Source organism: Neltuma alba, unplaced genomic scaffold, assembly GCF_004799145.2.
Source record: "Neltuma alba isolate B1F8T4 unplaced genomic scaffold, ASM479914v2 tig00010875_pilon, whole genome shotgun sequence".
In the NCBI taxonomy this organism is placed as follows: Eukaryota; Viridiplantae; Streptophyta; class Magnoliopsida; order Fabales; family Fabaceae; genus Neltuma; species Neltuma alba.
Window position 1 is genome coordinate 417,760 of NW_021635666.1, and position 15,542 is coordinate 433,301.

Here is a 15,542-nt window from a genome sequence, read left to right on the forward strand (position 1 = left end):
AAAACACAGAGTGATATTTACAACTTTTTTAGTGAAAATTACCACTTCTTAAATGAGTTTTGCAACCTCTTTTCAGGGGATGAGCAACTTGTTTCTAAAAATCAATAAAATTTGACGTTGAATTTTACAAAACACACAGTGATATTTACAACTTTTATAGTGAAAATGACCACTTCTTAAATGGCTTTTGCAACCAGTTAATTCAACGTGACTACAAAAGTTGTCACTTTTATTAGTTTTTAAACAAGTTGTTTATCTCCTGAAAACAGGTTGTAAAACCCATTAACAAAGTAGTCACTTTCACTACAAAAGTTGTAAATCACAATATGTATTTTGTAAAATTCATAAATAACTACATGTATAGTGAAATTTACCATTCACGTAATGGGATTTACCAAAAACCAGCAGGCATATGACAGCAGTTACGTTACGTAATTGCTTGCCAGTTTTCTGATTTCCGCTTCATCTTTCCGCTTCGGTTCACTCCCTCTCTCACTACAAATCCTCTTTCCCACAACCAAAACCCACCAAATCAACAATCTCTACAGAATGGTGATGCGAAGGAGTAAGATAATAGCATTTCCAACATTCTTCTTTCCTTCTTCCCGCATTTCATCAGCGTCGGTCTTCCTCTCTCCTTTCTCTCACTGCGTCGGTCTTCTTCTCTCCTTTCTCTCACTTTCAGCTTTCGGTCTTCCCCAATTTCATCAGGGCATTTTGGTCTTTTGGCCGAAAATATGAATTCCAGATTGGTACCCAGTGCCCTATTTGTCATTTTGCTTATTCAGGTCCCTTATCTGTCTTTTTAGAATTCAAGTGGTATTTTATTGTCATTTTCCCTAAAAACAATTTCACTTTTTGAACTTATTATCAAAAAGACTGTAACGCATAAATAGAGTTTTACGAAAACATTCACGTGCAAACCATGCTAAGAAAAAAGCACAACTCACTGACATGGTTATTTAGGGACAAACCTCTGATTAACATCAATACTTTTCACAGCAACAACAATTAGACTTTGGGTAATACAAAGGCCACGATAACACATCTCAACAATGATCATTTAATCACATCCTTGCACTATTTTCTGAATAACATTCCATTCATTAACTTTCATGCTAACGTACTCAAGTATTTAAATAATCAAATCTCAAACTAGAAAAATGGGTTCAAAGTTCACATGCAACCTAGTGGCTTTTAGCCAACTATCAACACTCGTTCCACATTAGTTTTCTTTTCGGCCAGACTTTCCAGAATAGCTAATCAAAAGTATATCATAATATATCCGAAAGGGCCATAAATATGACAACATGTTGTTCATAGCTAATTAAACGCAGTAAATAGCTATAGAAAAGTTGAGAATGACCTGAAAAAGTGGTCTTATTAATTGATAATGAAAGTTGTTAGTAGCTGATGAAATTTAGTCAACACCTAAATATAAATTGTGAATAAACGAAAATTATTAATAACTAATGAAATGTAGATCATACATAAACAATAGTTGTGAATGATCTTCAGTCAAAATTAAGTTGCTAACATTTATATTATTCTGCACTATTTCGATAACAAAACACTTGTGTCTTAACAGTGACCTTTAATTTTAACATGCACAAGCGACCATGGGATCACATCCCGCCTCCACAGTTTTCCCACCCAAAAAAAAAAAAAAATCGATACCTTTTTTCAAATGGGAGCATTTGGGTCTTCTTGTTTGAATTTCAAAATCTTATCTAATGATCTCACGCTTTATAAGAATTTGCTATATTCATGCACCATTTTTGACATTTAGCAATTTTCAGGTTTTCTTTTTCCTATTCTTTTTCCCTATTTTTTTAAGGCTTCTCTTTTCTTTACCCCCTCGTTTGGGAGATAAATAATAAAGTATAAATATATCACCCCACCCTAATTGCCTTGCACTTGAACACTGTCCATACCCCCACCAGGCAGTTGCTCATTTTTAAAAACTATTCAAGAGTTTACCTTTTACCTTGTCTTATACTTCATAATGTTTTTATTCACAAATGTAGAAAATAAAAAATAATTGGAAATTTTCAAAAACTTATTTTTAATGAGTCTTTTTTTTTTTTTGGGTAGACACACCACTAAGTATGAGCACATCTTCTAACAAAAATTTAAATCTTGATTTACCATATTATTGAAGATTAACTCTTTCCGCTAAACCCAACCCTCTATTAGTTAAACAAGTCTAGTTTGGTATTGGAAACTATTTAAGGATTTTTGAATCTAACTAAAGTACCTCATTATAATTTTCTCCATCCACAATATTAGATCTCACTAGAAAAGAATTGAGAATCACCATTCTCAATTGGATATAGCATCCCACAGCATATGCCTACTTTGTCTTCCAAAGAAAATCTACACGGAAAATATCTCTGAGATGTATTTAACGCAGTGTGTAGCAAATCAATTAGAAGCATTATATATGAAACACGTTAAAGAAATCTAGCTCCAGAAAAATTTATCTGCACCACCAACTCAGCCGGTCGAAGCCGACAACGAACTTCAAGGGAATAAACCGGTTCAAGAAGTGCTAACAATTCTGAAATACAACCCTAAGCCAATAACAAGTTTCTTTTTTTTTGTTTTTTTTCCCCTTTTGTTTTTCTTTCTCCTAAGCTCATAATGATTTTGTGGTGGAACAGATAAGAGCTCCATCAGAGAGGCAATAACCTTTGTCTCCAAAAGCAGAGGATTATCTCAGTGGATGCATGCCATGAATTAAAAGTCAGGCAAGCTTCTAACACACCCATCCAATGAGCTCCTTTATCTACTACTCTCTTCAAGATAGTGGATGCCGCCTCCTGCACTCATTCCAATGTCATCAGTCTTGTGAGTAAACTAATGCCGTACCAACACAATGCACTTTTAGCCCAATTTCCTCTACTACATATTGCTTGTTATAATTCCTTTCCGTTAACAAGACACGGTCCCATAATTGTTTCAAATCAAGAACCCAAGAGAAAAAGGTAAAATTGGGTTGGCGGAAATCCTACTCAGTATATTGAATTAAGTATTCAAACGCCAAAATAATTGAGCCAAAAAGAAAATTATAAACTAAATTATTGAGAACCAACCAGGAATCAAAACCTAACCACTTTTTTTTTTTTTTCATTCTCTGGGTATCATTGCCAGTAGGTGACATCCGGATAAACCAGGATGCACACAACCAAAATTTTATCCAAGACAATCTAGTCAAATACTTAAAGCTCTCTCAAATTACCTTTTAGGTCGGCTTCGATCTTCCTCATAGTCCATCACTCCACCAGATTCAGAGTTGATCTCCTCATGCCCTCGAAAGTCAATGTCGGCCTGCTGACAGTGTGCAACTTCTGCCACAAAGTAAGTAAGACACATCGACCAATATATCCCAGCATTTGTATTAAGACTAAATCTAATAATATGAGATCAAACAGTAAAGAAAAAAAAGGCAGTTATCTAAGCAAACAAGTCTCATACTTCTGTACCATCCTAAAGAAATACTGCAGCTGCCTCCAAGGTATTGCATAGAATAGATTTTAACCTGAAGACTTTAGAGAATCTATGCATGGCTCAAACTAGCTTAATTACCATGGTGATCATAGTGCGTTTGACATCCAAACCACATAATGAAGCACAAAGCTGGTTTCAATAATTCAAAAATTTCCCTGAGCAGCTTTATGATAATATTTAAAATAAAATGGGGCAAGAAAACTCTTACATGGACAAGGCCATTACATATCCAGTTTTTATATTTATATACAATTTTTTCCTCCTATATGTTCGTTTCTCTCCTTGATGAAGGTGTATGGTATAGCCTCATACTCCCTTTCAGAGACCAAGCTCTCCCGGTGATCCCAATTAGATATACATACTATAAGAAGTTAAGAAAACGTAGCCAAACCAAGCCTTAAGTTAATTTGCTTTTGCCAAAATTTGGAATGACCCCATCAGATCTACACTAACTCTTCAGATGCAGTTAGGAACAAAATAACAAAAATATGAGAGATCAACTTATCAGAACCAATACAACAACAAAGCCTCATCCCACTAGGTGGGGTTGGCTATATGGATCGCACAATGTCATTGAGCTCTATCCAAAGCCAAACAAGAGAATTTGATTCTGTAAAAAACTGAACTTGATTCTGTAAACCTTACCCATTAGATGAATTTGATTCTGTAGGGTTATTCTTATGTGATATTCTTGAACTGGAGAATGACATTCTAGTATTAGAATTAAAACCAAAACATTGTAAGCCATGGACATCCAAATTTTGTGACAGATAAGAAAGAGAAGCTATAATGCAGAACAGAAGCTTATATAATATATATTTATATAATGCAAGCAAAGATTAATGGATTGGCAGCTGATAATTGTTTGACAAACATTTTTGGTATGTTTGAGCTAATAAAAGCAGAGATCCTACGGGAAGGCTTTATATAAATGGATTACTCGCACAATTATGTATGAATAGTGAAGGTTGAAATTGTACATCTCCCATTCAACATTAGTGTCTTGGCGTCATGAAAAAATACTACAAAAAACTTAAATGTAAACCCAAATTTGCAAGTACGAAGTGATTCATCTCTTTCATCTTCCTCTACCAGAGAGCATGTATATGAGCATGTGCATGTGCTGGGGGGCAACATAAGCACTGCCATAAAAAACTCAAGACAAACTTGTGCTAAACCAATTCCAGAACACAAATACATAAACTACAGAATAAATTAAAAATCTTTTACAAGTGTCAGTACAAGCCATTTATTCAAAACTGTCCTGCCTAGCTTGAAGGTAAAGAAGCAGATGATGAAAAGATCAATCCCAACACACAGCACCTAATAAACGGGAAATTGCCAACCACGATTCAAATTACATGCGTGTTTCTGATGGGCCATCCTCTTACCCATGTGAGTAAAGAAAATCACCAATTATGAATGAGATAGGCATGATATTAAATTCAACCGACCTTGAAAAGTGATTTCTTCACTTCTTCTGCCTTTTCTTCCACATCTTTCTTGTGCTTCTTGTCCAACTCGCTCATAGTATCAGCCCATTTTATCTTTTCTTGAATGGAAGCAAGCATATTATCTGATGTAGACAACCTATATTTCCAATCAATATTAAGATCTCAGATGCGAAGCCAACCCTTAATATTTTAAGGAAGGAACTCTACACATGGCATTGACATCAGAAAAATACGAAAAAGAATAATGGAGATAATTATCATTTAGAGAAGCTAGAAGAAGCAGACAAACACGGTACCAAAAGTTGAATCCAGTTTACTAAGAAAACCGAAATAAAAAATTTCCAAGCTTGATAACTGAAGGTTCAAACCAACTATAAGTGAGCTTGAATTCTATACAGACTAAACTTCAAGGAAAATAGTATTCCTCTGGTTTTTAATGTAAGACCTATTTAACTAATCTGATTAGATTAAAAAAACTAGGTAAGTTAGTTAATTATAAAAAAATATGACTTATTTTTCCTAAAACACTATAATCATCTTCCTTAATATCCTACATTCCTCTCCGACTTGATTATAGTTGAGGGAGAATCAATAAGGGTAATTTAGAAAAGAGATAAATATAAAAACTAAGTCTTATATTTAGAACTAAAAGCAACTTAATAATTAAGGACCGAAGGAGTATTTTTAAATAAAACCTCAGCAGAGTGACACTTGAAGCTTTGATTTGAACTAACCCAAAAATGCAAATTAAAGCTTTGATTTGAACTAACTCTATGTAGCAAGGAATTACATGATCCCTATCACATTACAGTTGTGAAGTCCTGTCATATTTATCATCAAGCAGGCCATCTGATAATGTCTCCAAATGCATGTAATTGATTACCAAGTCGAAATATGGTTACAACAAGCTTTCTTTCCTACAAAAAAAAGTTAACATTACCAATTAGAGAGTGTTTGTATCATATTTCCCAGCTGACCCGGTCTCAAGTCCCTCCCTGCTGCAAATTGGACCTAGAGTTCAACCCCAGAAATCAGCAAATATTCTGATAGAGGACACAACAAAACAGAACAGCAGAAGTGGAAAAGAAGCCCGACAAATTATGAAAGAGATCATGAGATGGGACCTCAAAACATCTTCGCAGTTGATCCAGCTTTCCTCTGACTATGCCCTGATAAAAGCAATAAAGATTGAAATTAGCCCGTTATTTATGCTAATAATTGTTTCCAAATTAACAATTCATTCAATGATTTTTCCACATCACCAGAAGAGTGCTAAATAAAATAAGGCAAGAACTCCAGAAAGATGACTGCCAAACATAAGCAGATTAAAACAGCATCATAAAGGGACAATGAGAATCATATTAATCTCCTACAATCAGCAAGTAATCTATAACACCGTATTATTGAAGAAAATTGAAGATTAATAAACCTATCATCATAAAAGTAAAATAAAAAGTCGACTCCTTGTTAGCACTTCCATATGAAAATGTCAACAAACATCTAGAAGGAAAGCAGAACCCAAAGTATCTTGCGTGGATTCATCAAAACTAATTATTTGATGTCCGGGATGCCATCATCAATGACAGAATTGATGCTGATGAGGGATCATGGAATGCAAGAACTTTCTGCCTAGAAATGGGACAGAATCATTTTCACCTCATTGACTAAGGTGAAAATCGGGCAATTGAAAACACCACTGAAAGGCACCAAAGATAACATGCTGATGAATGATTCTCTCTTGAAATCTAGCGTTGACGCATTGGCAGAATTGGTTGCTCAAGAATGCACAGAAAACATTTTCAAGGGTCTTTCAAAAGACTACAACCCATTTATCACATATCCTTGGATCGTGCAGATACAGCCCCCAATGCAAGAGCACAACCTAGAAGAGCAAGACTCAACCCTTGAAGGGGTGGCAGAAGCAATGATAGCCTAAAAATATTTCTGTTAATGAAAGGCAGCAACATAAACTGTCAACGCTGTGGCACTGACAATGCAGAGATAGCTGGCATTGTGATGAATACTTCCAAGCAATCTTAATCATCCATAATACTGCTGCATCCACCTCAAAGCAGTCTAAAAAATGTCCTACTGCACTGTTAGCCAAGTTTAAAACAATGGCTTCTGTACAGGGTCTTTTGATTCTGGAGCAACAAGCCATATCACTGATGATTCCACGAATCTGAAGGGGTCAAGTGCCAAATAGTGGAGCAAAGCAAGTGTATATAGGAGATGAATCAGGTTTGCTTGTTAAGAACATTGAGCATTCATTCATTTGCACCAACCATTGTATTACTCTTAATCTTTATAATATACTCCATGCCCCTTGCTTAACCAAGAATCTTAAAAGTATTTAAAAATTAAGTTTTGGCAATAATGCTGTAGTTGAATTCTACTATCAGCCATTGAAGGATTTCAGTATGCCAAGTCTAGTCCTTAGTCAGTTTTAGTTGCTTGTACTAATGATAAAATTTGTAATAAATGCCCAGAAAATAATATATAACGGGCTTACTTTGTTTCAGGTTTGGTACTAGATCATCCTTGTGCTTCTAACATCTTCAATAATAAATTAGATGTTTGCAAAGCATGCTATCAGGGTAAATCCAACAAAACCCCTTCTAATGCAGAATACGCCAAACCACTTTAGCTTGTAAATATGGTGGTCAGTGCCTACTAAATCTAGGGAAAAGTTTTCAAACTACATTCACTTTGTAGGCACCTACACATGATTCACATGGATTTAACCCCTTGAACGAAATCAGATGCACATACAGAAAATGAATGTCCACTATCCTCTTTCCATTGGCACTGACATTTCAGGTTTAGCAGCTTCAACTGTCTGCTTCCAACAGTTCAGAAGCTACAACTCAACAGAAGTCTCCTCAAGCTCAAGCTCAGGTAATGAACCACATCTAAAAGGAAGAACTAGTTCAGGTGTTGTTCAACAATCTGACAGCAGAGCTCAGAATCATTAGAGAATGCAAATTGTGGTACCATACAGGAACCTAACAGCAACCACCACATGACAACCAAGGCAAAGTCAGGGATCTTCAAAGGCAAAAGCAAAATTCCAGCTCTCATTGCAGAACAGAACCCACTACTGTCACTGAAGCTCTCAAAACTGCCCCCTGGAAGAAAGCTATGCAGGAAGAGTACGAAGCATTGATGAAGAATGGAACATCATCATTAATGAATCTACCACCAGGAAGGGAAGTAATAGTATAAAGCCGTAGTTGTTAGGTATAAAGCATTGCTAGCGACAAAAGGAAGGTAGAAAGAAAGGAGAAAGGAGAGAGGGGGGGGGGGGGAGAGAGAATAGAGAGAAAAGAGAAACAAATATATTACGCATATTTGAGCAGAAATGCAATATCCGAGGAAATGATGCCTACCGCATACATGCACTCGTTAATTAGAAAATCTTCAAGTTCACGTACATTTGTCACATCTAATTCCTGCATTAGTTGGTCATAAGGCAGCACCTGGAAGAAAACTGAATAAGTAAATATGTGATGACTAATGAATGATTACATGTTATAAGAGAAGCACCAACACCAAAACCAAAACTGAATACTTTTAGGCTGTTTCTCAAAGAGGTTATTTTCCACATGAGCAGATGGAAGAAAGAAAACAACAATGATAATAGAATCCTGCCCAGAATTTAAATAACATCCAGAGGGAGATAGTTGAGACAATAAGCTTCCATAAGTACTACAAGGCATGTAACTCTAGCTCTGCTGGTCAATAGTCTAACAGTGAGATAATCCAATTTAAATGATCAAGAAAAGAGAAGTGGGGCTTTCAGTTAACCACTAGAACACATGAATTAAGATACAACAGATTCTAAGGCTCTTGCTAAAATAAAGTCATTAGATTGAAGCTTCGTACTCAATAGAATCAACAATAATGACACGGTGTAGGTTCATAGAACAAAGACAATGTTTTACCCATTAAGTAGAATAAGTTGCTTGACATTTCCAGGGATCACTGAGGGTGTCCTCCATCCTTGGAACAATATCTCAAGACAGCTTTCACTAGTTTCGGGAAGAAAAGCAAAATGCTGTGGTAATTTGCTGTTTTTACAATACTATGATGTTAATTGGAAACAACCGCGAGCAATTTTGAGGGTGTTCCATAGCATCTCCAGTAATTGCAAGACAGTATAATGGTTATGGTCTATCTGGGTGATTTCCTTATTATGTTTTAAAAGGAATATCACTGCAGCTTTGCTGTATTCTTGACTTCCAAGTGTTTGAGACTTGCATTTCCCTTCCAATGATCTTCACTTCTTTTAGGAGGATATATTACATCCTCATTTGCAATATCTTTATGTTTAGTAAACCTTATTATTTTATTAATAAAAATAAAAATTAATTAATAATATTATCACTTATTAAGCCAAAAACAGCAAGTCCAGAAATCCACATGTTTACTTGATCTTTCCAAATCTATCAAAGGTTTAGAGGGCACCATCTTACCTTGTTTGTCTCGGCTAGTGTAAGAACTGTGAGTTGCTTTAGCTTGAGGATCTGATCAGGTATCAATTGCGGAAGACGACCAGCATTACCTACAAACAGTGTATTGCTCCACTATGATATTCCATAAACAGTGTATTGCTCTTGCACAACCCCTTAAAGATGACCAATAATACCTTTGCCCCTACAATTATTCTATTCTCCAAAAGGAGAAAACTAGAAATAGGCATTTTCCATTTCCTATTCAAATAATTTGCCAACAGAAAAATGGAGAAGAGCATAGTCACATGATCCATAATGTGAAGATACCCTTTCAAAATGGAGATTGTTGTCACATTCAACGCCAAATAACAACATATTATACAAGAATATTGCACAATAAGAGGAGCTGCTATCAGATGACCCTAATGACAAATGAATATAAGGATATAATAGGCAAGAGCAAATTATAGAAATGGCCATGTGAATATTTGATAAGAAAAGCGAACCCATATTAAGGCATAAAGGCCATAAAGATGCTTCACTAGGTCAATTCTTTTGATCACCATCAATTTACTTCAATATATTAGTTATTTCCTCAGACAACTTCAAGAATTGAATAATAAGGATCATAAGTATTTCCCTCAAAAGTGAGCATTGTGAGATTATATCTATCAGAAAAATGCTAACAAAAAGCCACTCACACAGACACACATTTCAATTCTCAGCCTAATATAACCTCCCCAATAGTAAAGATAGAATCTGTTGGAAAAGCTCACAAGTGGCAGCCCAACATAAACAAAATCAAATTAGTTTCTATTTTCCTTCTTATTTTCTATCTTTATTTAGCCTCTGATTTTATTTTTTGTTTTTCATGCTTTTCAGTTTTAATTAGACAGATCAGAATCAATTTTTAATTAGATTTAAATCTTCTGATAGATACTCTACAGCAAAAGTAACCCGTAGCAACCTCTACGTATATTGTCCTTGATGGTCAATAATCAAAAACAATTTTAGAAGCTGAGTCCTCAATTGCTCACCCTATCAGCATCCCATATTACTCAATGCCCAACACTCATCACCAATTTTTAAGAATCTCAAACAAGAAATGCAACTTTCCCATGAAAACATTTACTTTTTTTTTTTTTGGGGGATAAATGCAAACATTTACTTTCTAAATACAACCACTCATCGCAAGGTTCAAATCCTAACAGCTTAACACAGGTAATCAAAAGAAACAGTCACTTCTGCTGCACTTGACAACTCAGCAAGAGATTTGATATGGCAAATATAGGAATTTATAAATTTTACCTCATCAGCATGTTCCAGAACTTTTGAAAATGCCATTTGATACTATTCTTTTAAAACTAAGGTTAAATGTTTGGCATTGTCAATCATTGCCAGCTCTCTTTCCATCCATCCAAACCTTCTTTTCCTCTCAGTTTCACTATATGATTTCAATTTGATTCAGCTCCACATCAACCAGAACAATAGCAGTAGGATTTTGTGAAGAATCTCAATCATCATTAATTCATGGACACTATTCTCAGTACTAACTGCATCCATGTAATCTTTCAACACCTAAAAGCAGCTGAACATATAAGTCGGAACAATATTGTAACATTTTCTTCTAGGAAGCACCAATGCCCAATCCTCTGATAATGGAGCTTTAAACCCTAAACACTTCTTAAATTGCAGCAAGAATAGAACATTATTGTTGAAGTCATCACCATTATATAGTTAACAAATAATATACATAAAGTAACAATAATCTGTAACAAAAATAATTACACGGAGGAAAGAAACAGAAACATGAATTTTTAGGCTTACTCTTGTAGTCACTCCATGTACCATATGCAAACAATCGTAGCACATCAAGGTAGACAGAATGTTCAGTTCCTTCAAGCTGCATGATTTGTGAATGGAAAAACCATAGGAATTAATTAAGAATGAATCATACAAAAAAGTACTAACTAATAAGTAAAAGAAGTGCTGCTTTAAAAGTTGTACTAACTATTACCTTATAAATAAAAGCATGGGGATTCACAAGTACACCTAAGTGAAAGAACTGGTTGCCCACCGTGAAATATATAAAAAGCGCTTTATTTGGAAGCCCACTAGTCCCCATGAAATATATAAAAAGAAATTAACAAAATCATATTTAGAGGAGCCAAAATTGAAACTTCTGTTTTCAACACATTCTATCCCTAGCTCTTGAATTTCGAAAGAAACAGCAGCACAAATCTTATCGAGTCATCAACATGGTTATATTCCTATGTCCCTAAAATTTTAGGAGAAATGCCTTGACAGGACGAAGCCTCTCGAAGTGGTACTATCTTACTGTTTAACAACCAACATGTTGAAAAAATTCATGAGGCAAAAGGTTTAAAACTCAGGTGATGCCAATGTTACAAGATTTCAGCATAAACTAGAAAGAAACCAAACGGAAGCCTAAAAAAATTCAAGTAACTTTAAAGAAAGTGACCAAAGACCACGAGACTGCAAGAAAGAATCATCGCATGTGGCATAAAATATGAAAACCAGATAAGTTAGAGGTAAAGAATTAATTCTATTTCCCTCGAACTACAACCCTTCGAGCGGAATTTTTTGGGAAAAAGTGAAAAGAAGAAATTCCAGATCACTGAGACGTACGAACCTCTACAACATTGGGCACGGCAAGAATCTCAGAGAAAGCGAAGAGAGAAGGGTGAGAAGTGGCTTCAACAACCAGAGAACCAAGGGCCGAACCCTTGGAAGCAGATGCTTGCTTCACGAAGTGATCGATGAAATCCGCTTGCTTTTGCTCGATATCCATCTCAGCATAGAAGACGAGAGAAACCAGAGATTTGGGTATTGACACTTGCGCTTCTGCAGTGAGAACTTGAGGAAGGCCCTCTCGAAAGAAGGCTCTCGGTTGTAAGAACCGCTCTCGTAGTTCTTAAAAATTGTTATAAATTATAAATGTACTTTATAAAATGATTAAATATTTGTTAGTTTGGTTATTAATTAATTAAAAAGATTCCAAAAATTATAAATAAGTACTCTACAAAAAAAATGTAATGCCAATAAATTCTTAAAATTATGTTTCACTCGTATAAAACACCAAAATATCATTTTAATCAATTACTTTAAAAATTTAGCAAGAAGGAGAAAGGGAGGCAAGGTTTGGATAGAAGAAGAATGCAATACAGATCAATAGGAGAGGGAGAGGGGGAGGTGAGAGAGAAAGAAGACTAGGGGTGCAATCTTTTTATCATAAAGGTATTATAATCTTTTCATAATTTATGACTAATTATAAAAATAAAATTAATGCAAACATTCAATATGAATCCATACCAAACATACTTTTAAAGCCTCATTCTCAATCTTATTCTCATTCCCCATGCATCAAAATTTAATATTGTGTAAATAGGACTTAAGGATTATCCCAAACACGACAAACCTTAAACCTTGTGGTAGATTATGAATTATCAATATGTTAAATGAATGTCTTTTGACCCTTAAATTTGGTGGGCAAATTGTCTATGATGATGTAATCAATTTCATTTCTCAAATCAATGGAATGAATTTGAGAGTGTTCTTTTTATTGAAAGGAGTTTGACCTTCTTATGGGGTGTTTAGATGAAACCAAATCATGGTTTGGAGAATAGTTTCTGGAGAACAGATTTTTGAGAAAATAGATTTTGTGAAAAAGTGATTCTGATAAAGTGAGTATTTGGATAGTTGTTATCAGAAACACTTTTTATATGTGTAAATTACTAAAAAGAACATAAGTTAATATGATAATTATATAAAAGATAAATTTTATAATATATTTTAATTTGAAGGAATAAAATTATTAATAATATATTTTTTACCACCGTAATTAATAATATATAAGATAATGTAATTAATAAATAATTAATATGTGTATATATATTTATAAAATATAAGATTAAATATGCTTATAGAAAACTAATTGAGGGGTATTAAAGTCATATTACCGGTGGGATATACTTTGACAGACACAATCATACTCTCCAATTTGAGCCAGAAGCAGAATAAATTCACTTCTTCTGAAAATCATGGTTTTAAGCCCAAAACCATGGAATTGTCGCAAAACAGTGGTTTGTCCATTTGTCCCCTTGTTTGGCAAATTTCTAAAACCATGGTTTGGGTATTTTGCCAAACAGGCCTTTAAAGATGGTTGTTGACCTTAATTCGTCTATCATCCTTTCATCTTTCATGGTTTTTTCTTTTAGGTTATTTTTTTCTTTCATCTTCAATATTTAGTTGTTTGGTTTCTTCCTTGTTTGGTTGGTTTTGTAGATTTCTTTTTCTTATTTTGTTATGAGGAAATTTTTTTTTTGGTGAAAGGTACGGGGCTCAAAGGCCCAATATTATTGAATCATCACTGAACGGGGGATAGCAACTCCCACCCAGTCAGCATATAACAGCCTTCTTACAACCTGGGGAGGACTTTCAAAAATCATCTCCTCTATATCTATCTCAAAACTGTAATTTGCAAGGCAATCCGCAATAGTATTGCCTTCCCTATAAACATGTTGTATCCTAACATTCACAAATCTATCTAGCTCAACCTTTACAAATTTCAATAAGCTAGAATTACAATTAAAATCATCAACTATACTAGTTAGAATATTAACAGCAGCTAGGGAGTCGCATTCCACAATCAGGTGCTTGATCCCAGCCATGTACGCCATCTGCAAACCAGAGATCATGGCCCAGATTTTAGCTTTTATAGCCAAGCAAGATCCCAATTTTCTTAAGAATCCCCTGATCCATTTCCCATTGCAGCTATGAGGAAATATTTTCATTATAAGATGATGCTTCTAGACTACAGTAAGGAACATCTTGATTTTTGTCAAAATCATTATTTGTTTGCTTAAATATGGGATTCTCATCTGATTCGTGCCTAAAAGCTTAAACTTTTATTAGATTATTACTAGAATCAATTTCGGTGCTCATCATTTTGATAAGCATTCTAAACTCATCAAATTTGAAACGTTTATCTCTTATTTGGGTAGTTTGGATTTAATTTTTTTATTTTTATTTATTCAAAATAATTATTTTAATATGTATAGAATCTAAAATAAAGATAATAATCTTAACTATCATTTATTCAAAAAAATAATTAATTAGAGATTTTAAATCTGAACTATTCAAATCAAATATAAACAATCTAAATCTGATGAGCACTAAAACTGATTCTATTATTACTAGCATCTTGGAGGTCAAATTACTATTGCTCAACAAAATCTCAATCATTTTGTTATCTATTTTAGTAGTGTTTGTGATAAAGAATTCATATTAGGGTAAGGATCATGGATTCTCTAAGGGTTTATGCTAATTGTTTCTGAATGGCAACTATATCTTTCAATTTCGCATATTCATTTCAATTATCTGCGCGTATAGTTTCAAGTGAGTCGGTTATCATTGGGCTATTATTCAGAAGCGGTTGTTGATTATATTGGTAATTCAGTTGGCTCTTTCGTTTCTTTCAATGAATCATATCTAAGAAGATGACCTTTGTTTTAAGGTTTCATTGTCGAGTAATATCATGTTTTCTCATCTTTCATCCTTTCAAACTGCTAATAGCAAGGAACCGCAACTTTCATTGACACTAATCACTATGCGAAGGCATTGAGTTAGTGGGCTTCGTTCTATCTGCTACTGGGCCTAGATTAGCCCATATTTGTCATTCAAAATTTGTTTTGGAGTCACTATGCTAAGGCATTGAGTTAGTGGGCTTCCTTCTATCTGCTACTGGGCCTAGATTAGCCCTTATTTGTCATTCAAAATTTGGATATAGAATGTGTCGTGATTTTGGAGTCAAGTTTTGGGCTCAGCTCAATCCTATGAGCTTAAAGTAGTCGTGGGAATCAAATTCACGGTTTTGAGAAAAATGGAAATGAAATTATTGGGCTTTTTAAATAGATCGTCTAGAATCTTGAATTGATTAGTGAAATCGGGACTTCACTGAAAAGGATGGGTCTTTGTTCATCATGATGGAGCTCGCTCAGTGGGAAGCAAGATAAGTCGAACTAATATTGTCACATCGAATGTTGGGTGGAGTTTGAAGCACCTGATTAGTATCACGAAGGAGTAATAACAACCATGGAATTTC

The 15,542-nt window shown here is 34.6% G+C and overlaps 1 protein-coding gene and 1 pseudogene across 3 annotated transcripts; both read right to left on the reverse strand.

The window, feature by feature from the left end:
* Nucleotides 1-2,377: 2,377 nt before the first annotated feature.
* LOC114759637 (COP9 signalosome complex subunit 7) lies at nt 2,378-12,329 on the reverse strand. Of its 3 annotated transcripts, none has more exons than XM_028948842.1 (9): nt 12,072-12,329; nt 11,246-11,321; nt 9,440-9,528; nt 8,354-8,443; nt 6,089-6,133; nt 5,905-5,975; nt 4,965-5,100; nt 3,242-3,330; nt 2,378-2,822 (listed from the first exon to the last, which is right to left on the reverse strand). In XM_028948842.1, the coding sequence occupies exons 1-9, from the start codon at nt 12,228-12,230 to the stop codon at nt 2,801-2,803; spliced, it is 777 nt and encodes a 258-aa protein (XP_028804675.1). In that variant the 5' UTR covers nt 12,231-12,329; the 3' UTR covers nt 2,378-2,800. The 3 variants fall into 3 exon arrangements, with proteins under 3 accessions (XP_028804675.1, XP_028804677.1, XP_028804676.1); XM_028948844.1 differs by having other exon boundaries at nt 3,242-3,347; XM_028948843.1 differs by having other exon boundaries at nt 3,242-3,350.
* A 1,465-nt stretch (nt 12,330-13,794) lies between these two features.
* LOC114759617 (alpha-galactosidase-like) overlaps nt 13,795-15,542 on the reverse strand; it is a 67,530-nt pseudogene continuing 65,782 nt past the window's right edge.

Excerpts from the sequence above, each read along its gene's own strand:
- LOC114759637 (XM_028948842.1), bottom strand. The coding sequence starts at position 12,230 with ATGGATATCGAGCAAAAGCAAGCGGATTTCATCGATCACTTCGTGAAG. Across the intron at positions 11,322-12,071 it reads CCGTGCCCAATGTTGTAGAG|CTTGAAGGAACTGAACATTC; the intron begins GTTCGTACGTCT and ends CAAATCATGCAG. Across the intron at positions 3,331-4,964 it reads TGAAGAAATCACTTTTCAAG|GCCGACATTGACTTTCGAGG; the intron begins GTCGGTTGAATT and ends CACTGTCAGCAG.